General features: G+C 37.8%; 1 protein-coding gene and 1 long non-coding RNA gene across 3 annotated transcripts in view; both read left to right on the plus strand.

The window, feature by feature from the left end:
• The first annotated feature begins 219 nt into the window (after nucleotides 1-219).
• LOC131045474 (uncharacterized) overlaps nucleotides 220-23,360 on the plus strand; it is a 53,622-nt gene continuing 30,481 nt past the window's right edge. The window contains exon 1 of one of the 2 annotated variants that reach the window (XR_009105814.2): nucleotides 220-414. This is a non-coding gene — a long non-coding RNA (uncharacterized LOC131045474). Of the gene's footprint in view, nucleotides 474-23,360 lie in introns of both variants that reach the window. The other variant, XR_009105815.2, reaches the window with a different exon arrangement.
• Nucleotides 469-3,521, plus strand: LOC131045473 (exocyst complex component EXO70B1). The gene has a single exon (XM_057979060.2). It carries the CDS (start codon nucleotides 1,084-1,086, stop codon nucleotides 3,085-3,087), a length of 2,004 nt encoding a protein of 667 aa, XP_057835043.2. The 5' UTR covers nucleotides 469-1,083; the 3' UTR covers nucleotides 3,088-3,521.

Genomic DNA, 23,360 nt, shown 5'->3' on the forward strand with positions numbered 1-23,360 from the left:
AATTATTATAGGCTTGCACTATTTCATATATGTAATGTATATATCTCCTCACCGATAATCCAATTATTATACGATGCCACCGCCTCCAAATATTCAACTATGGTAGTAGTTTAACAAGCCACCATCTACGTTTTTCTCCCATCTTTCACATCAGACGCCTTGAAAGATACATTCAGTCAATTTTCGAATTTTTTACTCTTTCTAGAAATAGAGGTTGAAGTACTGATTATATAAACGCCGTCATATTCCTCCTTTTCTCTTTCAATGTTTGGTTTCCGTTACTTCACATTTCTTGCCCTGTCACCTCAATTTTTTAATTATTTTGTTCTCAATGTTCAGTTGTTGATGCGGTTGCAAGGAAACTTCGGCCTTAGATTTGGTCTGACAGCTTTGAAAGGGGGGAACGATTTACAGGTGAGCATACAGATAATGTAGAGAGATTCAACACGTTGAGATAATGTCAATGTTCAAAGGTACACATTGTTTGGTATTTTGTCTATTTATAGATTCTCTGGTGTGGGTTGAAGTTCAAGTAGGATTTGTCTTCTTTTCATGGCGTTTTCTCTTTAACTCTGCTTAGATTAGACCCATTGTGATGAATACCCATGATTGCTGAAATCTAGCTCAATTCTGGATATGTATGATTGTAGAAAGCCCTTGTAATGAAAACTGCTGTGTTACTACTCTTGGTGGAAAATATTACTAAAAATGGCTTCTCCAATAGCTGGGTGTGTTGCTTTAATGTATTGATTATTTAAGTCTATAGGGTCGTTGAAACTGCCGCACCCTGTGTGGGCTATATTGTGTGAGCGTTAGTGGAAGGGTAACCGAAATGAGGCATGTAGTGTGTCAGCATTAGCAGAAGGGTAACCAGAATTGTGTATATGGTCTATAAACATTAGCAGAAGGGAAACCAGCAATAGGTTATTCTTTGTGTAAGCATTAGCAGAAGGGAAATCAGAATGGGGTATGCAGTGTGTAAATTTGAGTGGAAGGGAAACTAGCATAGTGGTTGTAGTTTATAGTTAACTATAAACATTAGTGAAGAGAAAAATCAAGTATTGGGTATAGTGTGTACAAAAAATGGCTTCTGATGATGGGGAAGAGAAAGTGATTGCCACCGCTCATCACATTGTCAAGACACTCTGCACTACAGATAGCATGACTGAAGACATGATTCATATTTTCTCCAAGTTTGATCATCGTTTCTCAAACATGGGTGAGAATTTCTCAAGGAGAAATGCACAGTCTTGCACCTCCGAAGGCCTGCAAGAGGTATTGAATTTGTTGGAGGAGAGGATAATGAGATGGGACACACCCACCTCCAAATCTGACAGAGGGCAAATGATGATTTGGGGAGGTGAAGGAGGAGAATCCTTTTTGTATCTTGAGGCAGTAGATCGTGTGCAGAGGATAATCAAATCATTAAGTATGGTCCCAGATGATGAGAAAGATTTTGTTTCATTGGATCGGGCGCAGAACATCCTTCAGCAGGCCATGGCTCGTTTGGAGGAAGAGTTTAGGGTGATTTTAGAAAAGTATAGCGAGTCAGTTGATCCTGATTGGCTTTTTGATCCCATTTCTCAGCCTTGTTTGAGTACCTCAATCAATGATGATAATGCTTCTCACACATCTGCTGAGGATGAAGGAGATGAAGATGATGTACCCATTGCTCAGCCAGTAGCTGATTTGAATTTCACTATTGATATGCTGCCTTTGGAGGTTGTTCTTGATCTTAATGATATTGCTAAGCATATGGTGGATGCAGGGTACGTGGCAGAGTGCTGCCAAGTTTATGGCAGCATTAGAAGGGCATTTCTTGAGGAAAGTATTGCTAGACTGGGTTTTGAAAAGCACATTATAGGACAAGTAGACAAGATGCAATGGGAAAATCTTGAGGTCAATATCTCAAGATGGATACAGGTTATGAAAGTAGCCATACATGTTTTTTTTAGGAGTGAGTCTAAACTCTGTGAGAGAGTCTTTGCCGGTCTACCTTCTGTTTCGGATGCTTGCTTTATAGAGCTTTCCAGAGGAACGCTTCTTGAGCTTCTGAACTTTGCAGAAGCTGTTGCAGTCAGTCGCAGGTCTCCCGAAAAACTTTTTAAATTGTTGGACATGTATGAAACTTTGCGTGACCTTCTTTCTGAAATAATTGCTGTATTTTCTGGTGAAGCTTGTTCTGAGATAAGATCAGAAGCATCTGCAGTTTGGTTACAATTATCAGAAGCGGCATGGGGAATGTTTGTGGAATTTGAGAATGCAATCCAACGAGATTCGGCAAAAATTCCTGTACCTGGAGGTGCCTTGCATCCTCTTACACGTTATGTAATGAATTACATGAGGTTTACATGTGATTATAAAGAGACTCTTGAGCAGATTATGGGAGATGGCAGGGTTGAAGATCCTAGAATGCCTGATCGTTCTTCCAGTCTTTCCCCTGATGATTGCAAGAACAGTGGGGATGAGTTGTCACCGTGGTCCATCCAAATCATTTGGATTATTGAACTTCTAGATGACAATCTAGATGCAAAGTCTAAATTGTACAAGGATCCTTCTCTTAGTTACTTGTTTTTGATGAACAATGGCCGATACATTGTGCAAAAAGTCAAGGATTCAGAAATCGGTTGTTTAGTTGGTGATGACTGGGTGCGGAAGCATGCAACCAAAGTTCGACAATATCACAAAAATTACCAAAGGACTGCCTGGGGTAAAGTCCTTTCTTGTTTAAAAGACGAGGGGATATATGTCAGCGGAAATTTATCTAGCACTAGCAGTGTTTCCAAGGCAGTGCTGAAAGAAAGGTTCAAAAATTTCAACGACTTGTTTGAACAAATTCATAAAGTACAGTCTTCTTGGACTGTTGCAGATGATCAACTTCAAACTGAGTTACGTATTTCCATTGCTGAGATGGTAATTCCAGCTTATCGCTCTTTTTTAGGTAGATTCCGACAGTTCTTGGAAAATGGCAAACATTCAGAGAAGTATATAAAGTACACTCCAGAAGATTTGGAGATCTATATTAATGAATTATTTGACGGGATTTCTGGTTCCATGGGTAGAAGCAAAGCTTTGGCAAATAACTGATGTGTGCCTGGCTTTGTTCAGTTATATGGTTAACAGTTAGTTAAGTTGTTTGGACCATTCAAAATATTTGTGACAGTTTTCTATTTCTACTTAGATTGTTGGATACAGGACACACCTTTAAGATTATACATTGCTGTCCATATGCAAATCTTTGCAATCAAAATCAACAAAGAGTTCTACGCTTCACTTAATCTTCATCACCCTTTTTTTGCAATGATGAGTGTACTAAGTGATCAAGCAAAGATGCTTCTCTCTGTAAAATATTTCCACTGTTAAATCATACTGTACTTCAGGTTCCATTGTCAAGCTATTAAATTTAGGAGACAGATAGAATAATTGGATTTAAGGTCTTAGACTAAACATGCAAATTGATGTTACTGATGATGTAATGGGTTTTGAATGACAAGAGATATTTATTTTCTCAATTTATATAATGTTTGACAGCTAGAGAGTAAACTCCATACACAAAAGTTGCTCTTACTTTTAATGGAAATATTTGTTCAAGGGGCTATTGTGAAAGCATCAGATATACATTTATATAAGGAAGCCTAGGAGATGATATATACGACTATATAACATCTTCTTGATGTGAGTAGGTACGGGACAAGCTTGGCACTGAGGATTCCATTGTGCATCCAGACTATATTTTCATATTACCTTACCATTAATATCTCTATTACATTTTGATTTTCTGTATTTGTTGTGGATTAGGCATATCAATGATTTCTTCTTTCCCCAGGCAATCCCAAGTACGGTGGGTTGGTCTACAAACATTAGTGTTTTCCATTTTCATCACAGTATTGCTTGATTGGAAGTTAAGTATCGCACAGATGAGATTCTAATAACTTCATGGTGGTGCACTGGTTTTTCATTTCTCATGCCTTTTCCGTGGTTCATAGCAAGCACTTGTTAAACATGTGTAGAGTACCAATTTATCATGGGATGGCATGAAATATGAAGGGATGGCTTATTGACGAATCAGTTAACTTCTCTTTTAGTGTCCACTGTCAGATGCTTTTCTATTGATTAAATCTCTTATTGAAATACTGCTGTTCATGTTATGATTGCATAGAATGGCTGAATCTATTCAGATTTTTATTTTATATCATGCCTGCATTTAAAACAATTCTATGAATAAGATGGTATGCTTATTTAGAGTTATTGCTTCAAAATGCTGGGATCCGTATGTTAACTTTCTTTTTCTGCTGTATGTTCTGGATCCTGGGAGATCCAGTGAATTGCACTCGAAATTGCTAAAAATCAGATGTCTTATAATCCAGAAGCAATATAGTTAACGAGGATTTGCTCTTGGCTATGAATGGATATATATCTTCCTGTATTTTTCTAACTACATACATTTTTACGTATAGTCATACAATGTTGTAGAAGGTTAAAAAAAAACATTATAACATATGAAACTGATAGTCTTCCTTAGGCAAATATTTGTCTTTCATTGGTTATGGCTGAGTGCATTAGAAAAAAACAATTGAACTCAGTACTTGAACCATATGGGGGCCTCTGTCCCACTAAGGGCAATAGAAGAGACATTATATGTAATTGTGTCATGCCCCTGATCTGACAGTGACCCCAGCGCATGAAATGGCCTTACAGTAGGATACCATTAATCAGAAAATCGTCTCATTTATGAGACTTCCTGATTTTCTCATGAAAGGAGATGCAGGCCAGTGATCCTTTCAAAATCTACATCAGATGCAGCAATCCTAGCATAATATCAAATAAATTAAGGAAATGGTAAGAGTTGAGTGTACTTTAATTAATGTTGTTATTAATCCTTGAAGTGGTGCAGCCACCTTAATGATTAGTTAGAGGTGAAGAGCATGTAATCAAAGAGGTGCCACACTTTTATTTGTAAACTGTTAATTAGTAGAGGTTAAGAGAAACAATTGGTCAAAGTGAAACATGAATGGGCAACGGTCAGATAGAGGGAGGCGTCTCTCCACAGCAGCCAGCCAATGAAAGAACGTGACCATCCAAGAAGAAGGGGATATAAGGAGGCCATCTCAGTAATCCAAGGACATCATGGAAAGGGGATCAAGGAATATATATTGATCGTTCGTTAAGAGCATTTGTCTGCAGTTAAAATATCATAATTCATATGATTTCTTATGTAATCAATCAGAAGAACCCATATATTAGTGATCTGATCACGCGTACTTCTGCTAATGCCTATGGAGGATGGGAATGATTTGTGCAAAAGGAAAAGCGGTCTAATTCCACACCAATCAGGTGCTCCCAAGATGGGGTAAGGATCAGTGATCCGGAAACCTTGAGGGAGTAGTCCCAAGATGGGGTAAGGGCTTGCATCCGGAAACCTTGAGGAAGCCTCTTGTAGTTTGGTTTCTCAGCACCCTAGCACCATAATTACCCCTTCCTCCATCAGGTGGTAACCAGATTAGACCATAATATGAAGGAATAGTAGTAATAAGCATAATAACATTTGGTTATGCATTCAATGATGTATGACAATTGTTGATAACATGACAGCTTCCAAGTAGGGGACATTACAATTGGTATCAGAGCTTTGATCCTGCCATCCTACAGGGTAAAGTTGAATCAAGGAATATTCTACTCAATAAGAAGGATCTAGTAATAATTGACATGTGTATGCTCCATGTTTGCATATAACCATGTGTATGCTCCGTGTTTGGTTCATACTTGATGTGCTTGTCTACTCTATGAGCGTTTATGATTACTATAGACATATTCATATCATAATAAGATTTATATTTTTGGATTGATCTGAAATATGAGGACATTGCATTTAAGGTCATAAATGTGTGTTATATTCCCTTGCTTTGTCTTGAAGAGATATCCATAGGAACAACAAAACAGCTCTTACACAATACAATTGATGATAGAAAACTTATCTTAAGATTACAAATCTTCAAGGGAATCCTCGCATTAAGAAGATCTAGTTAAAATGATAATTGCTTGGGGACAAAAGGAACTTGTCTAGTGCTAGATTTTTCATACTTGGAAACAATTTTAAAAAAAATGTTGAATCTAGATGTATTTGGTGCGGCTTTAAAATTGCCCTAATTTTGGGTATAGGCGAGTAGGCCCCTAGATCACATTTGGGCCGTGTTGTACCCGTATTCGTACTAGGTACATCGATACGCATACCAAGGATGCCTTGGTCACGTACCCTAAAACCTTGGAAAAAAGTCCTACAAATTAAAAAATGTTCCTCTTCCATCCAAAATGACTCAAAAAGATTTTCATTTATTTTTTGGTAAAGCCTCCCTTGGGGTTTGGGGGCAACACCCTCAGTAGGGTCGATGGGTAGGGGCAACACCCCCAGTAGGGTCGATGGGTAGTGCCTCTCACAAGGTCTAGAGGCAACACCCTTGGCGTGCTCCTTGTTGCAATATAGGGTGGGGTCGATAGGTGGAAACCTTGCCACGAAACCCAAATTAAAGGTTTTGAGACCACACAAACTGTCACGGTGTATGCTATTTTGCATAATTTTATCACTTTTAACCATCCTTCAAATGTCCTCCAAACTCTTCAAAAAATGCTTGATTTTCATACTTTTACATTTAAGCATTTTTAAAATTCTATGCTTTTTTGTATGATTTTCATTAACCGGGCCTTGTTGACCTATCAAGACTAGGCAAGTTAGTTGAGTCTAGTAGACTTGGTGAACTTGACTAGACTTGTCGAGTACCCGGGTCACAAATCCCTGAGCCACATTTTGACTTGCTTGCTTTGGGACTTGTAGAGTCTAGGTGAGTCTTGGTGATTCTTGTAACTATGGTTTTTAGTTGGTTTTAGGGTCAGCAACTCATGGGTCCAGCCAATTTTTCCTAGTTTTTAGCTTAGGGCAGACCTTGGGTGAATCCTGGGATGCCTCATCCAAGAACTGGGACCCGATATGCATTCTCTTGGTACATGGACCTTTCTAGAAGAACCTAGTAACATAGTTATATTGCTCTTCATAAAGAGTTTATTATCATTATTTGCATTAGATGATTGAGGAACATTAGAATAACCATAGGGAGTCCCATTGTCATTGGCATTAAAATTATGCTAACTATTTGGCTCCTCCGAGAATTTTGGGGTAGTGACAACATCCGAGTCAATTTGCTTGGCTCTACATCCCATTACTTCATTGCCTCTTCCTTGTAGTTAGTTTGCTTTTGTGAAAGAGGACACATGTTAGATGCAAATAAACTAGCACCTTTGCCTTTTTTGGTTCTAATCGATACTTAAATTTTGTTCAAATGAAAATAAAGTGGCAATCTATTGAGGCAAAGTTAGAGACTTAGAGCTATAAAATTATAAATCAAACTTGAAAAATGAAAATAAACTCAAATATAGAGAATTTCAATTAGCAATCTTACTTGTAAAGTTTTGATAGCAAGAGGCCTTATGTATGAGAATGTTTGGCTATGGCGGTACCACCAAGAGTGAGCATCCTTCTTATACTTGCCATGAAGAGCACAAATATTTTGACAAGTGGAGGATACAAAATCAGCAAATTCAATCATAACAGTATCTTCCACATCAAGATAAGGGATGAGTCTGGCAAATATTGGTTTGTACCTTTTGTTGATTTCCAATCTTTCTATGGAGGCACCTTCCTAGACAAAGAAAGGATCTTGGAGTTATAATATTTTGGAATCAATGGAAAATCAAAAAATGTAGTGGGCTTGTCATTTTGTTCCAACACTCAAATAATTGTTTGCATTTGTTTGAAGAGATTTTCTTCAAGATCTTGTTCTTTCTCATTTCTCAAATAAAATAAGATGGATCATACTCAAAATAGATTCAATGAAACTAAGGGGATACTCTACACAATCCCATAAATTGTTATCTAAGATCATTTGCTTAACATTGACTACCCTTTTACTCTTGGATTACCTCCATATAGACTAAAGTTGGTTGATAAACATGCTAGAAAGTCCTCCTTGTATCTTCACAAGTTGTCTCAAGACAATTGTGTTGGAGGTGAATTGGGTCTCAACAACCTATTTAAAATAAAATAAAAATGAAGAATAAACTAAGTTGCTGATTTGGTTTGGGGCCAGGCATAGGTTTGGGATTCAGGTTCAATATGACAATACTTTCCCCCGAGTAATTTGCAAAAAAATTATTAAGTATGCTCATGTATTCTATTACATCCCAACTTTAGCATTGATGGGAAGTTTCCAAGTGGTTCAAATTAATATTATAGTTATTTTAATACATAGAGCTACTAATATATTAGATTAAAAATAGTAAGGTTGTTTTGTAAGAGATGTGAATGCAATTTGTTTTGTATTTATTGGAAAGTCTTAATTCTATCTTTCGTTGCCTCATCTACCTCATTTTTCTTTTCATCCCAAGTGAAAATCCTAAATTAAATTTATCTTCTTCAAATTGGTAGATGACATATCCTCTTCCTTTCTTCAAAGATTGTAGATGAGTGAAAAAATGAAGGTTATTGATAATGAACTTCCTCTATCATGACTAGTTGGACCTGCAGGCAAATAGGATATATCTTGAGCAATACATGGCACCTTTGCATTGCTAGATAGTCGAATCATTGCTTTCTAAGAGTCTATGAATTATAATATAATGCTTGAGCATTTGGAGGGAATTTTTTTTTTTGAACAAAGGGGTAAAAATTTATTAAATTAGAAGAACCAGTACAAGACTGAGCAGCATCAAACCCATCAAAGAGAGAAAAATAGGAAAACACCAACCAAAATGCAGCCCAAAAGGGGTCACTCCTAATCAATCATGTCATCCATGAGAATCTTATCAAACATTTGAGCATAGTCTTGTTGTGACGTTTTCACACATCGCCCCATTGCAAATGGGGACCCATGTTTCTTTTGCTCGTTTTGTTCGTTTTCGCTTTGCTTTTTTAGGGTTTGGTTAGTTTGTTAGTTGTTTGGATTTAGGGTCAAGCCTTAGGGTTTTAATTACCGTCTTTTCGGACCAAAATCCAGTCAGTTTTGGGAGCTTTTTGAATTTCCTTTTCTAGAATGCAAATTTTGAATGAAATGAATTCGCCAGAATGGTCTATTTTCAATTGGAATTTTGAATGCAGAGCTTAAATTTGTCTAAGTGTTGAAGATGAAATGTGAATTTTTGTCCAATTGAATATTTTTGACCAAATTTTGACATTTTTGATTTTTGATCCTAGGCATCTCAAATGATTTGTTTTCGCCTTGTGAAGTGTTAAAATGTCTAAAATCATGTTATTTTGGCCTGTAGGAGCAAAATCGCTCCTGTCCCTCAGTGAAGGACGGGAGCTCGTTTTCAAATATTTTACTATTCCTGCAGGGTCAAGATGAATTACGAATTGGAAGTGATGGAGAAAGGCGAGATCTTTCCATTGAATATAAATTGAAGATTTTCATGAGCACAGAAATGCCTCCAGGGGAAAAATCGCTCCTGTCCCTCAGTGAAGGACCGGAGCTACAAATCCAATTTTGCTTTGTCCTTGCAGGATTTTAACGTCTTGACGATGTGAAAAGGTCCAAAGAGGTATATTTTATCAAATGAATATAACTTGAAGTGCTGTCGGGGAGATCAACAGGGTAGCAGGTCCGGCTTGAGTGAAGTCCTGATCCTGAAATTTGGCTAAGTCTGGAATGCCCTGATCCTGAAATTTGACTAAGTCTGGAAACTGAAAAAACCTCCAAAAACTAGATTTTGCAATATAACTCCTGGAGGTCTGAAACCACTCTCAAACATCCTGAAAGTATATATGGAATATAACTTAAAGTATAAGAAAGAAGAAAAATTGTCCTGATAAAGAGTGCGAAAAGTCAAATTTCGCTCGTGTCCCTCTCCAAGGGACCAAGGCGAATCGCTCGTGTCCCTCACCAAGGGACCAGAGCGAAAATTCTTAGTTGAGCCATTCCTGACCTTGTTTGGACGAATCGAGACATCAAAGGCATGGTGAAGGACGAAATGAGCATGATAGAGCATCCAGACTTGATCAAAAACAACGAAATGATGAAGTTTTTGCCTAGAGGGTCAAATTCGCTCCTGTCCCTCACTGAAGGACCAGAGCGAAATTTGCATAAAGGCATAAAATTTGAAAGTTTATCAAGCATCAAGTGATCACGAAGGATCAAGGAACTTTATTTTGCACGATGATAGCGATGACAAGTTGAACGAGGCAATGACAAGCTCAAAATCATGAAGTTCGCTCCTGTCCCTCTCCAAGGGACCAGGGCGATAATGGTCATGAGACGCACTTGTTCGCACAAGAAAGACATTCAAGCTTGAAGGACCCAACAAACATCGCAAAATCAACGTGGAGATGAGAACTTTGAACGTCAAAATTGCGAGAATCAGGACAAAATTGATGGATCGCTCCTGTCCCTCTCCAAGGGACCAGGGCGATGAGGTACGTATCTTTCACCTTCACAATTTGGCATTCAAACAAACATTTTTGAATTTATTTTAAATGCTAAAAATCGATAATCTTTGAAAATTCAATTAAGTGGCATTTAAAATTTGCGCAAAACATTAATTAATTATTTTTGCCTTGTAAAAAAAAATAAAAATCGAATTTATTAATTAATAAACAAGGAAATTTAATTAATTAATTATTGTTTGCAATAAAAATGGAGCGCTTGAGTTTATTTTATGAAGGTCGGCCTTTGTTATTTATTAAAAATCATTTATAATTGCTTTATTATTACCAAGTCGGCCTTAAGGTAAGTATGAGGTGAGCGCTATAAAGGGAGGGTGAGAATCTTCATTTTCACATTATCATTCTTCATTCACATGCGATTTGAGAAGTGCGAAGTTGTATTCAAAGGAGCGAATTTCATTCCAAGCAAGGTGGTGCGAATCTTGAAGTTTCTATTGGTGCGAATTGTCAAAGGCATTGAAGATCACGTCAAGGACAACTCAAAAGGTGGCGAAATTGATATTTTGAAGAAAGATCACGTTGAAGACTATCTATACGTCAATTTTGCCTAGGCAAATTTTTTCTCATTTGCATTCTAGAGTTAGCTCTCTCCTGAGGTATGGCGATATTGGTTTTATTGTCTTGATTTTGAATTGTTCATCGTCATTGCCTTAATTTTGAATTTTGGAATTTTGTTTTGCCTTAGCTCAGTCGTTTTTTAGGAAATGATTAATAAAGGACTTATCATTAAGTTTCCTAAAATTTGCTCTCTAATTTATGTTATGTATTGCAAAATCATGGTACTAATTTTGAAATGTTGTGTAGGCATCAAATGGAGATCTCATCAAGGAAAATCAAGCCGAATCAAGGACGATCTTCGCCAGGACGGTCTTCGCCAGGACGATCAAGCCAGGACAAGGGCGACCTCTTTCAATCTAGCGTTCCAAGGCGAGGTACATCATCATCCTGCACATCAAGGATACAAGGAGTTAGAACAAGGGCTCGTTGAAGAAGCAAAATAGTTCCAGATGAATTAATTAAAGCAAGCTTCTCAACAACATCAAGTTGAATATCTACCAAGTTACAAGTGTCAAATGAGGTGGCATCCTAGTCATCATTTCTCCAATCAGTGAAGTCCATCTCAGCATGTCCAGATTCAATGTACTTAACTCATGGAAGGTGGCACAAACTCCGATGTACCTACCCTGGCTATCCATTGGTCGATTTTTCTAGAAGGGACATGTGTCCAAGCAATACAATTTTATCATTGGTCAAACATTAAATGTTATGTAATGGTTGTAACAAACCCTAATTAGGGTTTTTCATTGTTGAATCTTGGCCATTGATCTTGAATTGATCTAAGCCATCAGATTGTATTGTGGGCACTATATAAGCCCAAACATTTCATTTGTAAAAGAGAATGAGAATTAGAGAGAATTAGAGAGAGTTGTAAATAGTTGAAAGTAGTTAGAGAGTAGAATAGGAGGATAAGGCAAGAAATTGTTGCCATTGATTGTAAACAAACTCCATTTTCATTGAAGTAATGGTGAAATATGTCGTTTTTCTTGCAATTTGCATGGTTTCTTGTTGAGTCTTCAATCTTAGATGGTAGATGATTAAATGAATGGAGGGAATGTGATTGATTGATGGTGGAATTCGTACATCCATACTACTAGCAGTTTGTTGATTGCAAACTTGCCTTGTGTAGTCGACTGGAATCGTTCAGCTTAAGCTCAATTTCAATTTGTCGCCTCTTCATTGATATGCATCAACTTGGATGGTATCTATGCTTGCGGTGATGATTCGAACATCATAAAGCTCCCTTAGAAGATCGCACTAGTCTTGTGTAGATGTTCCATTGATGTCAAAACAAGATCTAGTTAGAGTTTTGTCAAAGATCAATCATTGCTCCTACATTCTTAGTATTAGGATTAGATCCTCTCTTCGCCCTTATCCTTTTTCCATTTTTTCCAAATCTAAGTTAGTAAGAGCCTGTGTCCAGCAAAGCAGATCGGAAGTTCAATGTAAGTCCCCTTGTGATTCCAGCAAATCACATCATACCACTGGAGCTTGTCCACATGTGGAGACCCCACTAAAATAACCTTGGAGTCCATCTAACTGATCCTTTTTGCAGATCTTCAGCAGTTAGAGACTATTTTCTCAAGAGAGGATAAGATGCCTGTCGGTATTTTATTCTGTGTATGATTGTGTACAAAATACACGTCAACAAGTCTGAGGGCAACTGACCCCATTCCCCAACATTCCATCCATCTAGACACTCAAAAGCCCATTTAGCCAAACAGTTCGCCGTAGTAATCCATTCCCTAGGAACATAAAGAAAGGAAATTGATTCCAAATGGTCCTTCAAACTAAAAAATTGTCAAACCACCACTACCAAATGCCACTCAACTAACTTCTGCTTATTCAACATATCCACAATAATTTGAGAATTAGATTCACAAATAATCTTGCGCCATCCAAGAGCTCATCCTCTTTCAAGCACAGAGAGAACAACAAAGCCTCCATAAAATTATTAGTTTGTTGCCCCTTGTACATAGAAAAGAGGAAAATCACATCCCCCAAACTATGCCTACCAATACCTCTCGTCGTGTGTGTGAAGTAGGGTACCTGCAGCTGCAACACAAACACTCAATAGATCATTACAAGCATGGTTAGCAAATTAAAATCAAACGAAAGATAAACCATGACAAAATGACCTATCGCCTCCGAAGAGATGCGAGTGTGGATTTGCTCTCAGATCTGGATAAGCAATCCCAGTGACTTGACTACACCTAGACGGAGGATTTAAAATGATATGATATGCAAGCTAGATGAGATCGATTATGATAGATTGATCCAAGAGGCTAATTAAGCTAATGATAAGCATGATTAAGCTATGATGATGATGCAATTAAGCTAGAATAGAGATTGATTAAGCTACATGATTCAACAATTATGCTAGAAAATGATCAAATTAAGCTAGATCTAAGATGCAATTGCCTATAATAACAATGCTTAAATGATATGCTAAAATGGATATGCCTATAGTAACAATGCCTAAATTAATATGAGATGGGATCCTTTGTGATCCAAAATGTGGGATATTTATAGGATTTCCAAGGCTAGGGGTGAGGTGGCAGGAATCAATGGTCAAGAGTGAGTCTGAAGATATCAAGGGTCAAATTGGAGGAGGTTGGAGAAGAGGTTGGAGGGAGGGACACTTGTCATCTCTGTGGTGAGAAGTGTCAAGGAGCCTTGCTCATAAGAGGGCAAGTGTCCAAGAGAGGAGACATGTGGCCAAAGTGCCATGTCTCTCAAGGAGGGGATATCCAACCTATAGGAGGTTAGGATAAGGAGGTTAGGATGTGCAAGATAGGATAGGGTTAGGTGGAATGGTTTAGGTTAAGGGATGGTTAGGTTAGGTGGTTAGAAGTTCGGAGGCATGTGGGTAATTTGAAATTAAAAATTCAAATAATAGGAAAAGGCTAATTAACTTTCAACAACTCATAAATTGATTTGTTTTAATTAATTAGGGGATTAGAAGAAATGAATAAAAGGGGGGGAGGATTAATCAGATTAATTAATCAAAGGGAACTATTGAAATGATCCTATTAAATAAATCCTTAGATTTATTAATAAGTAGATGAGTGGGAGAATTTAATCAAATTGCTAATGAATTCAATTAAATTGGGAAGGGGGATTAATTAAATAATTGCTTATTTAATTAATTATCTTCAAACCATTTTTAGGTGTATACACCTCCAATCCCCACATGCCCAGGATTTCCCTTGGAAGAACCATCAGTATTAATCTTCAAAACTCCTTGGGGTGGAGGAGATCACTTGCCATCCCACTGAACCTTTTTCTTAGCATGTTGACATTTAACATGTTGAATCTTCCTAAATGTGGGACCTTTAATATCCCCACCAAAAATATTCAAGTTCTGGATGTCATGTCCCTCCTTAATCATTATATACAACATAAATAAAGCAATAATTGTAAAATTAATTAAAACTATTAAATACTTGATAATTTATTAAAAAATATTATTTAATTAATATTCATAAATAATAATATTCTGAAAATATCCAAATAGAATAAATCAATATTAATGTAAACATTATACATTTTTTTTTTTTTTTAATATAAGCAAGTTCTGCCTAGGGGGCAGTACCCATTATATTTCCAAGAGAAAACTTACAAAGGGTGAAGGAGATGCCACTCCTTATACAACATCCAAAGGGGATCAGTTATACAGATACTTGATCCCATTACCTATGACCACAAGCCTATCTCCAACTCCTTCTGGAAAGAGATCAACATTTTTCTGAAGGAAGGCTACAAACCTATCCATGCTATATTCCTTCACGATGCTTGCCTTGAAGATGGACCAAGCCTTTTGCATCTTCTTCTTTTTCCCTTCTGCCTGCAGATTGAAGTGTCCTAGCATACACCCGTCTTCAGGGTTGGAGACAATCCCATCCATAGCTCTCGTCACCTCTATATAAATCCCCTCCTCCACCATCCTACGCACTATACCATTCGTCGACAAAGCATTCCCCAACACCTGAATGATAGGCTGGAACAAATCTTCCACCAGCCTTCTGTCGTGCACATGTCCCCTAGACCAGTAGTCGGGTCCAAGAATATCGACCACGGTTTCTTTCTCTTGTTCATTCGCCTTTTTGAAGAGGCACTCAACCTGATCCTCAGGAGTTTCCTCCAAAACAGTCACCTTACTACACTTGCAGACAATACCTAAATGCTTTGCCATCATCCCTTATGCTGAAAATGAGGCCAAGTTTGGGTCCATAAATAGAATTCTCCTTTGTTCGACCGTCAACAACACCCAAAACTAGAAAGCTTGGGACAATCTGACTGTCAGTCGACTTGTTCCCAAGCGTACTTCCTTGTTTGAAAAGCATACCAAACAGATCACATGTCCTCATAATCGATTAGTCTCCAATCTGGGATCCCATCATCCTCTGCCATCGTCATCAAAAGCTACTGAACTATCCAATTCCAGACCTCGGGATTGAAACCATGTCAAGGGATATGATCTCCTTTAGTCCAATCGGCATCATATCGTCCCTGCCAAATTCTCTGGCAGAATCCTCCTCAATCCCCATGTTCGCCAAATAGTCTGCTGCTTTGTTGCCTTCCCAAAACATGTGCTGAATGTGATAATCACCTAGAAAGTTCAAAAGCATATTAATCCTCGGGATCCAGCACTCCAACCGCCAGTTCTGGAATACGGATTTGGTCACACCGTTGAGGATGACCTGAGAATCTCCTTCAATTATGAGTTTGACAACCCTATTATTAACACACCACTGAAGCCTTGCCTCCAGCGTGGAAATCTCTGCCACATTGTTGGTAGCTACTCCAACCGGACTTGATATGGCACGCACCACCTCACCAACTTCGTTTCTGATGATAGCTCCCACACCACTTCGACCCGGATTACCTCTACTTGCACCATCGAAATTTAATTTCATCCAACCTAACAGCAGGCCCTGCCACATAGCATTTTTTCTTTTTGCTTTTCTATCATTTAATCTGTGATCGCAACTCTGCTTTAAGGCCCAAGATTTCTCCATTTCGAAGTCCCACTTCGATAGAAATTTGTAATTCACCCCTTGAATTCTGTCGTTGACAACTTCCTCTATCGCACTTTTTATCTTGGCCTTAAGGAAATGAGCCTCCATTGCTTCTTCCTTGAAAATCCTTCTATTGTGTTCCTTCCAAACATGCCAGACTAACAGAGAGGGACAAACAATCCAAAGTAATCCCCATTTAGAATGTCTACCTTTAATCGGCCAGGATGAGAGAAAATCCTTTAAAGTTTGATTTTTGGCAGTGAAACATTGCAACATATCTAGAAGCCAATCCCAACATTTATTGGCATATGGGCACCAATAGAGAAGGTGATCGGCCAATTCCTCCTCCTGCTTGCACATGATACACCAATTTGGCCCCGAAATCCAGATCGTTTTCAATCTGTTTCCAGTGAGAATCTTGCCATGAATAGCAATCCAAAGGAAAGCCCCTGCTTTCTGTAGAGGCCACTTACCCCAACACAAGATCGAGGGCCAATTACTATTCCTCTCTCTCTTCCTCTGAAGCTCGTAGCCAAGATTGACTCTGTAATCGCCCGATTTGGATGCACTCCAAAGCAACTAAAAAATGAATTGTCGGAACTCTTGCTTAGAGAGTAAACATTACACATATGCTTATAATGATGTCTATATTAAGGAGAGACTTGAGAAGTCATTTGTTTAGAAACAACAATAAGCCATGAAGCAAACAACCACTATTATGGAGTTTAATAATATGAAGACAGTGATCTAAATAAAAACAACGATCTAAAAATATTTTTGTTAATACAATAATGAACAAATTATAATATCGACTAATCAGTAATTAGTCTTGAAATGACAGTAATCGTCTCATCGATACCCTATTCTAAAGTGAAGAATCACTATTGAGAAGCGGATATCAATCTAAGGATACTAATCGAACAATCAATATTCTGGCGATTGTAGTTTGGAGAAGCGATTCTAATATGCACAGATGTTTCAAGGAGTACGATTCAGTTATGGATTAGTTTATCAGCAAGTGCAGAGATCATTATGCGATTTGGTTAGAAATAAGTAAATACAATAACCTGTTCAGCAACACACAGCCATGCCAGTGTTTTAAGATGCGATCATATTGGAGTTTGGAATCAATTATTTGAAAGATATTAACAGTACCACCATTACTAACAGCAGCGATCACATTAGAGATTTGCTTGTCAAATAATATGAGAAGGCATCGACTCAATATAAGCAGTTGTTTAAAATAATAGACACCTAACAAATGTCAGTAATTAATAAGTGAAGAATTAATTCATGAAGGGGGGGCAATACTGATTATTCTTCAAGGGTATATTAATGGGTACGACTCTTTACTGGTGAAGAGGTATGTCTCATTCGCATAAAGATATATTAAGGGGGGAGATTTTACGGAACTTATGGGGAATCTGGTTTTTACTCAGTGGAGCATTAGTATTCAAAAGGCCAGTCAGGTTGCACATATTCAAAGGTAGGTATTTTGGAACAGCACCATCACAGTTACAGGTTCCCATAGCAAAATCAGGCTCAGCAATATAGCATCATTACTACGATGGGATAGAGAGGGAGAAATCGAAGGAAAATAAAAGGGAAAGCTGTGATTGGTGAGTGGTGCTGCCTGTGGTATGTATTATTACAGAATTTATGCTTCTCTCTATAAACTGTTCTGCAGCTACATTTTATATATATATATAGATATCATAGACAGATAACATAAAAAAATATTAATGTATTAATAAATACATATTAGATCAGATATATAGATATCATAGACAGATAACATAAAAAAATATTAATGTATTAATAAATACATATTAGATCAGATATATAGATATCATAGACAGATAACATAAAAAAATATTAATGTATTAATAAATACATATTAGATCAGATATATATATATATATATATATATATATATATATATATATATATATATATATATACACATTTGATCAGACAAATAACAATATTAGAATCCAAATCAGAAAGAATTCTTAAGATAATAAAAGTAAGAAGAATATGTTCGTATACAATGAATGTCAATATTGGATGAATACCAATATGGGATATAAACTTTGACGAGCCTACTGTATTTTGGTCTCAAGCGCTTTGGTAACTTAGACATCCTCTTCTTCCTTAGAACTAAATAAGTAACAAAGATTGACACTCGCATTAAGAATGATGAATGAAAAAATTAATTATCTAGTATGATAGAATTAATTATCTAGCATGGTCGATGAACGATTCACTTTTTAATAATTGATGAATTAATTGAACTATAGAATATCACAGATTTGATTCATGTTAAGATAGATTTGTCTCCTAATCAAGTAAGTTTATGTCATAAGTATATCGGAATGGATTAATTATGGTGAAAACAAGCCTAGACCTAGTAGGGGACATTACACTGGATAACAAACATGTCACTAGGGTCCAATTTGCAGAAACATCACACTTTGCCATCAAGGTTTCCTAGATTTATCTACCACACTTGCTGCACCAACATCTTCTTATCTTGATAAATCCTACGATTTCTTTCTTACCACAGCTGCCATATCATTAAAGAGGGGCCAATATCCCAAGATATATGGAGGAAAGAGGTCTTAGCTAGGGTTCTTCCAAGACCATTCTAGAACTCGGTCAGAGAATTGGCATGAACACAAGCAGGCTTCTAGGTTCCCCACCAGAAATGCCAAATTTCCTTAGTGAAAGAACATTGAAAGAAAATATGAAAAGTACTCTCATTATTGTGACATAAAACACAAACAAAAGGCCCCTAAAACCCTCTTTTCCAAATATTCTGCCAAGTGAAACACGTGTTCTGCACAACCAGCCACAAGAAAAAAATACACTTGGGCCAAGCAAATCTATTCCATACTTGCTTCCACCAAGGAACATTCACCTTCCCATACACCAATCTATGCAACTCCCTGTATCTTGAAGCCACCAAAAATTTACCCTTTGGATCTGGGCCCCAGGTAAGAACATCTTGTCATTTCAGGGAGTTGCACATTCTTCCAAAACAAAAATCCTAGCAAGTTCCTCTCGAGCATCCATTGATCTTCAAGGAGTCCATTCATGCGGCTCTTTTCATCTAGCCCCTTCCCTCTGTCCCAAATACAAGGTAGCCTTAAAATACTCAACTTTATGCCAACTTACTTCAAGAAAGGTATCACATAAAGATTATAGATGTGGAAATTGCGAGATGATAGGTGGGTGACCATCTCAATAATCATGCTAGTACAAAGCTTCAACACCTTTATTGCATATCCAAAAAAGTGCTTTCTAACTAACTGTGCTCCCCTCCTTAAAGTGTTCTAGATCATAGAACCTTTACCAACAATATTGAACTGGGGCACATCCCTACTATCCACTCCCCCTAAATACTCTATATTAAGAATTTTGGCCCAGCCTTGATCTTGATTAATGCACCATCTCCAAAAAATCTTAGCAGCCAAAACATGATCATTCATGCCCGCATGCCACAAATCAAGACCTTCATCTTGAAATGGCCTACAAACAAAATCCCACTTAACCAAACTCCACTTTGTAGAATGCGAATTCCCTGCCCATAACAATTGCCGAGATAGGGCATCAAATTCCTTAATAAAATTTGCCAGAGTAGTTTGCACAAAACATCTATATATAGGGAGATCCTGAACCACAGACTTTGAGAGTGTCACTCTCCCAACAATTGAGAACCATCTATAAGTCCAATGGTTGGCCTTCTTCCAAAGATTATCCAAAATATCCTACCAAAACCCACTAGACAAATGACATGTTGAAAGAGGAACTCCAAGATAGACAAATGGAAGAGAACCAATTTGAAATCCCAAGATCCTAGCAATCCTGGCTTAAATGATTAGAAGGGTACTAAAGAAGAAGATAAAAGATTTATCTTCATTAATCTTTTGCCTTGAAGTTGCCAAATAAATATCCAGAGTCTTTTGAAGTTAGCTGCTTCAATAATTTTGGCAACACACATCAAAGCCGTATCATCCACAAACTGAAGATGAGAATAGGGAGGTAAACCATTACCCCAATTCCAACCATGAATTTGTCCTTGCTATACACGAGACTTAATAAGTCTTCCCAACCCTTCCACCATTAGAATAAACAAGGGGAGAGAAGATCACCTTGCTGAAGATCTCTAGAAGCTCCAAACAACTCCATAGACTCACCATTGATAGGAGCCACAAAAGAAGAGTAAGTGATACAACTCATAACCCGATTGATCCACTCAATGCCAAAACCAAACACAACAAGCACTTTGCACAAGAAAGTCTATTTGACTCTATCATAGGCCTTGGCCATGTCCAATTTAATGAACATAGCCTTCTCCTTAGAAGTTGCCATAGAATGAATAGCTTTAGTAGCAATGATAATCCCATCAAGAATTTGTCTCCCAACAACAAAACCTCCTTGCTCTTTAAAGATTAATTTATTGAGCCATGGCTTAAGCCTTTTTGCAATCAATTTTCTGATTATTTTATAAATCCTATTACATAGAGCTATAGGTCAAAAGGGATCCAGAGATTTAGCTCCTTCCTTTTTAGGAATGAGGGCAAGGAAAGTAGCATTCATGACCCTTAACATTTGTTTTCTTCTATGAGCCTCTTGGACCACCTCAAAGAGACCTGTTGTGACGTTTTCACACATCGCCCCATTGCAAATGGAGACCCCCTACTTTTTAGGCCCTTCCGGTCTTTTGGCTTTGTTTTTTGGGTCTTTTTCGCAGAAGTCTCTTCAGTCTCTTTCTAAGTTTGCGAGTGTTTGAGGGTCATATTGGTCAAGTCTTCTTTTCGTTTGGGTGAATTTGATGAAGTCTAGGACTCGTTTTGTTAATTTTAGGGTTTCTGCCTTCAACCCTAGATTTTAGGGGTTTCTTTTAGGGTTTTGGAAAAACTGAACTTAGAACTGGAATCGGGACCCTTCAAGGAACCTCCCAATAATATTTGAGCGAAATCGGAGCAACTTTCCTATTTTTTAGGGATTTTATTGTGTCCCAGAATGTCTTCATTTGGCCAAAAAATCAAACTTACTATTTTTAGTAAGTTTCTATTTATAGTAAGTCATCTTGCGTCCTGTCTTGGGGTCTAACACTGACGTTTTGAAAAGTTTTCTATTTTTGGAAAGTTTGTTTTGATAGGACCATTCGGGCAAGGTGACAGGTTAGGCATTTGCGACTACTTCTAATTCCGGAAAGTCAGAAAGAAGACAGAGAGAGCCATAAAATGGTTGAGTGCTGGAAGCACATTCCTGAATGGAAAGCTCGGGAAATTTGTCTCAGTCTGGGAAATCACCCCAAATTCTTATATGGTGGCCTGATCCGGAAGAGGCTCAAAATCCATCCAAGTCCGGAAGAAGAGTGAAAAGACAAAATTCCTCCTCCACAGAGAAATTCCGCCCAAATCCTAAGCTGGGCGCCAAAATAGAATTCTCATGGAGGATTCAACATTTGGCAAAATTCCTCCACAGAGAAATTCTGCCCAAATCCTCAGCTGGGCGCCAAAAAGGGGTCATGGAGGATTCAACATTTGGCAAAATTCCTCCTGCAGTGCAAAATTCTGCCCAAATCCTCAACAGGGCGCCAAAATGGAGAGGTCATGGAGGATTCAACATTCAGTGAAATTCCTCCACAAGCAAGAATTCCGCCCTAGAAGGTACCAAGGCGCCAAAACCACCCTGCCATGGAATTCATGAAAAATGTTGAAATCCTTGCCTTGGTCAAAATAGTGCCCAAGAAGGTCATAGGGTGCTAAAGTTGAGGGTTCTTGGAATACTAGATAATATGTTGAATTCCATGACTTAGGTGAGATTGCACCCTAGGAGAAAGGAGGGCGCTAAAGGAAGTTGTGCAGGGAGAGATGAAGAAGTGCATGAATCCTTCACCAATGCAAAACTCCGCCCAACACTCAGGTAGGGCGCTAAAATGAATGATGCATGGAAAAGACTAAAAATTTATTCCTCCTTGAGCAACTGAGAATTCCACCCTAGGCCAAAGGAGGGCGCTAAAATTAAGCTACCATGGAATTCACAAAAAAAAAACATCAAAATTCTTCCTTCCTTGGAAGGGCGCCAAAAAGAGATATCCATGGAAAAGGTTGAAAGACTCAAAATTCCTTCGCAAGTGAAGAATTGTGCCTTGACCAAGGAAAGGATTTTGAAATGGCTAAGTCAGAAAAAAAAATCAAGGATGAAATGATGAATTCCACCATGAAGAGTGAATTCCATGCCTAAGTTGGAAAACTGAAAATTTGTCTGAGGCACGCGAAAATCCAGGTATCAAGGAAGGACATGGGAAGGATGAATTTCCTCTATCAAAGTCAAAATTCCAAGCCCAGTTAGGAAGTTGAAAATTTTCTAAGGCATGGAAATAATGAAATTCCTTCACCAAGCTGAATTCCACGTTCCACGCTTAAGTTTGAAAGTCCGGGATGGAAATTTCCAAGGCAAAGGAGAATTTCTAGGGTCAAGGAGGAAATGCAGGAAATCCCCTCGGGAATAATTTTGAAAAATCCTATTTTTAGACACCAAATCACATCCAAATTTCAAAATTTTCATAGATTTGGATTTGTAGGAGAATTCTCTCCCTCCTAGACTTGAAACCTTAATTTGTGGAAAATTCCTAAAAAATAGGAGATGGTGAAAATTGATGGAAAACCTTCTTCAAACAAGGAAAGTTGAGAAGACTACAAGAAAATTCTTCTTGAATCGAATTTTCCCTCTCCAACAATTCCAGATGTGCAGGAGTGGATATACGACGGCGGGGTCCACTTGCATGGCGAGGATCTATTGAACACGTGGCAGTAGAGTGGCGCATTCATTACTGGAATATTTGACCAAATGACGGCCTGGTCATTGCATGTTGAATTTATGGCAGATTCTTTCTTGCATGCAACCATCACGTTCAGGAGATGATGGTGCATTTATGGCGTCATGGGCGATTTTTGCATGAGGGTACATTCATTGCATAGTGGGCACTTTTTAAATGTAATAATTTAATTAATGCTTTATGGGTGCCATTTTTGGCAGGATTGTAATTAATTGTATATGGGCTTTATGGGGTATTTATTGCTAATTCCCACCTTGTTGCATCTTGAGTGGAGAATCTTTTGGGCAGGGTGACCCCCCTCATTTGTAATAGGAGGGAGCTTTGTATGAAATTGTTGCAATAAGTTTTTGAGAAAATAACAGTGAAACATTGTTCTTTGATGGTGTCCACTTAAGTTATTTTTTTCAAAACTTGCATGGTTTCACCTTCCTCACTTAGAGTA

Source organism: Cryptomeria japonica, chromosome 7 (genome assembly GCF_030272615.1).
Source record: "Cryptomeria japonica chromosome 7, Sugi_1.0, whole genome shotgun sequence".
Lineage (NCBI taxonomy): Eukaryota > Viridiplantae > Streptophyta > Pinopsida > Cupressales > Cupressaceae > Cryptomeria > Cryptomeria japonica.

Excerpts from the sequence above, each read along its gene's own strand:
- LOC131045473 (XM_057979060.2), top strand. The coding sequence starts at position 1,084 with ATGGCTTCTGATGATGGGGAAGAGAAAGTGATTGCCACCGCTCATCAC.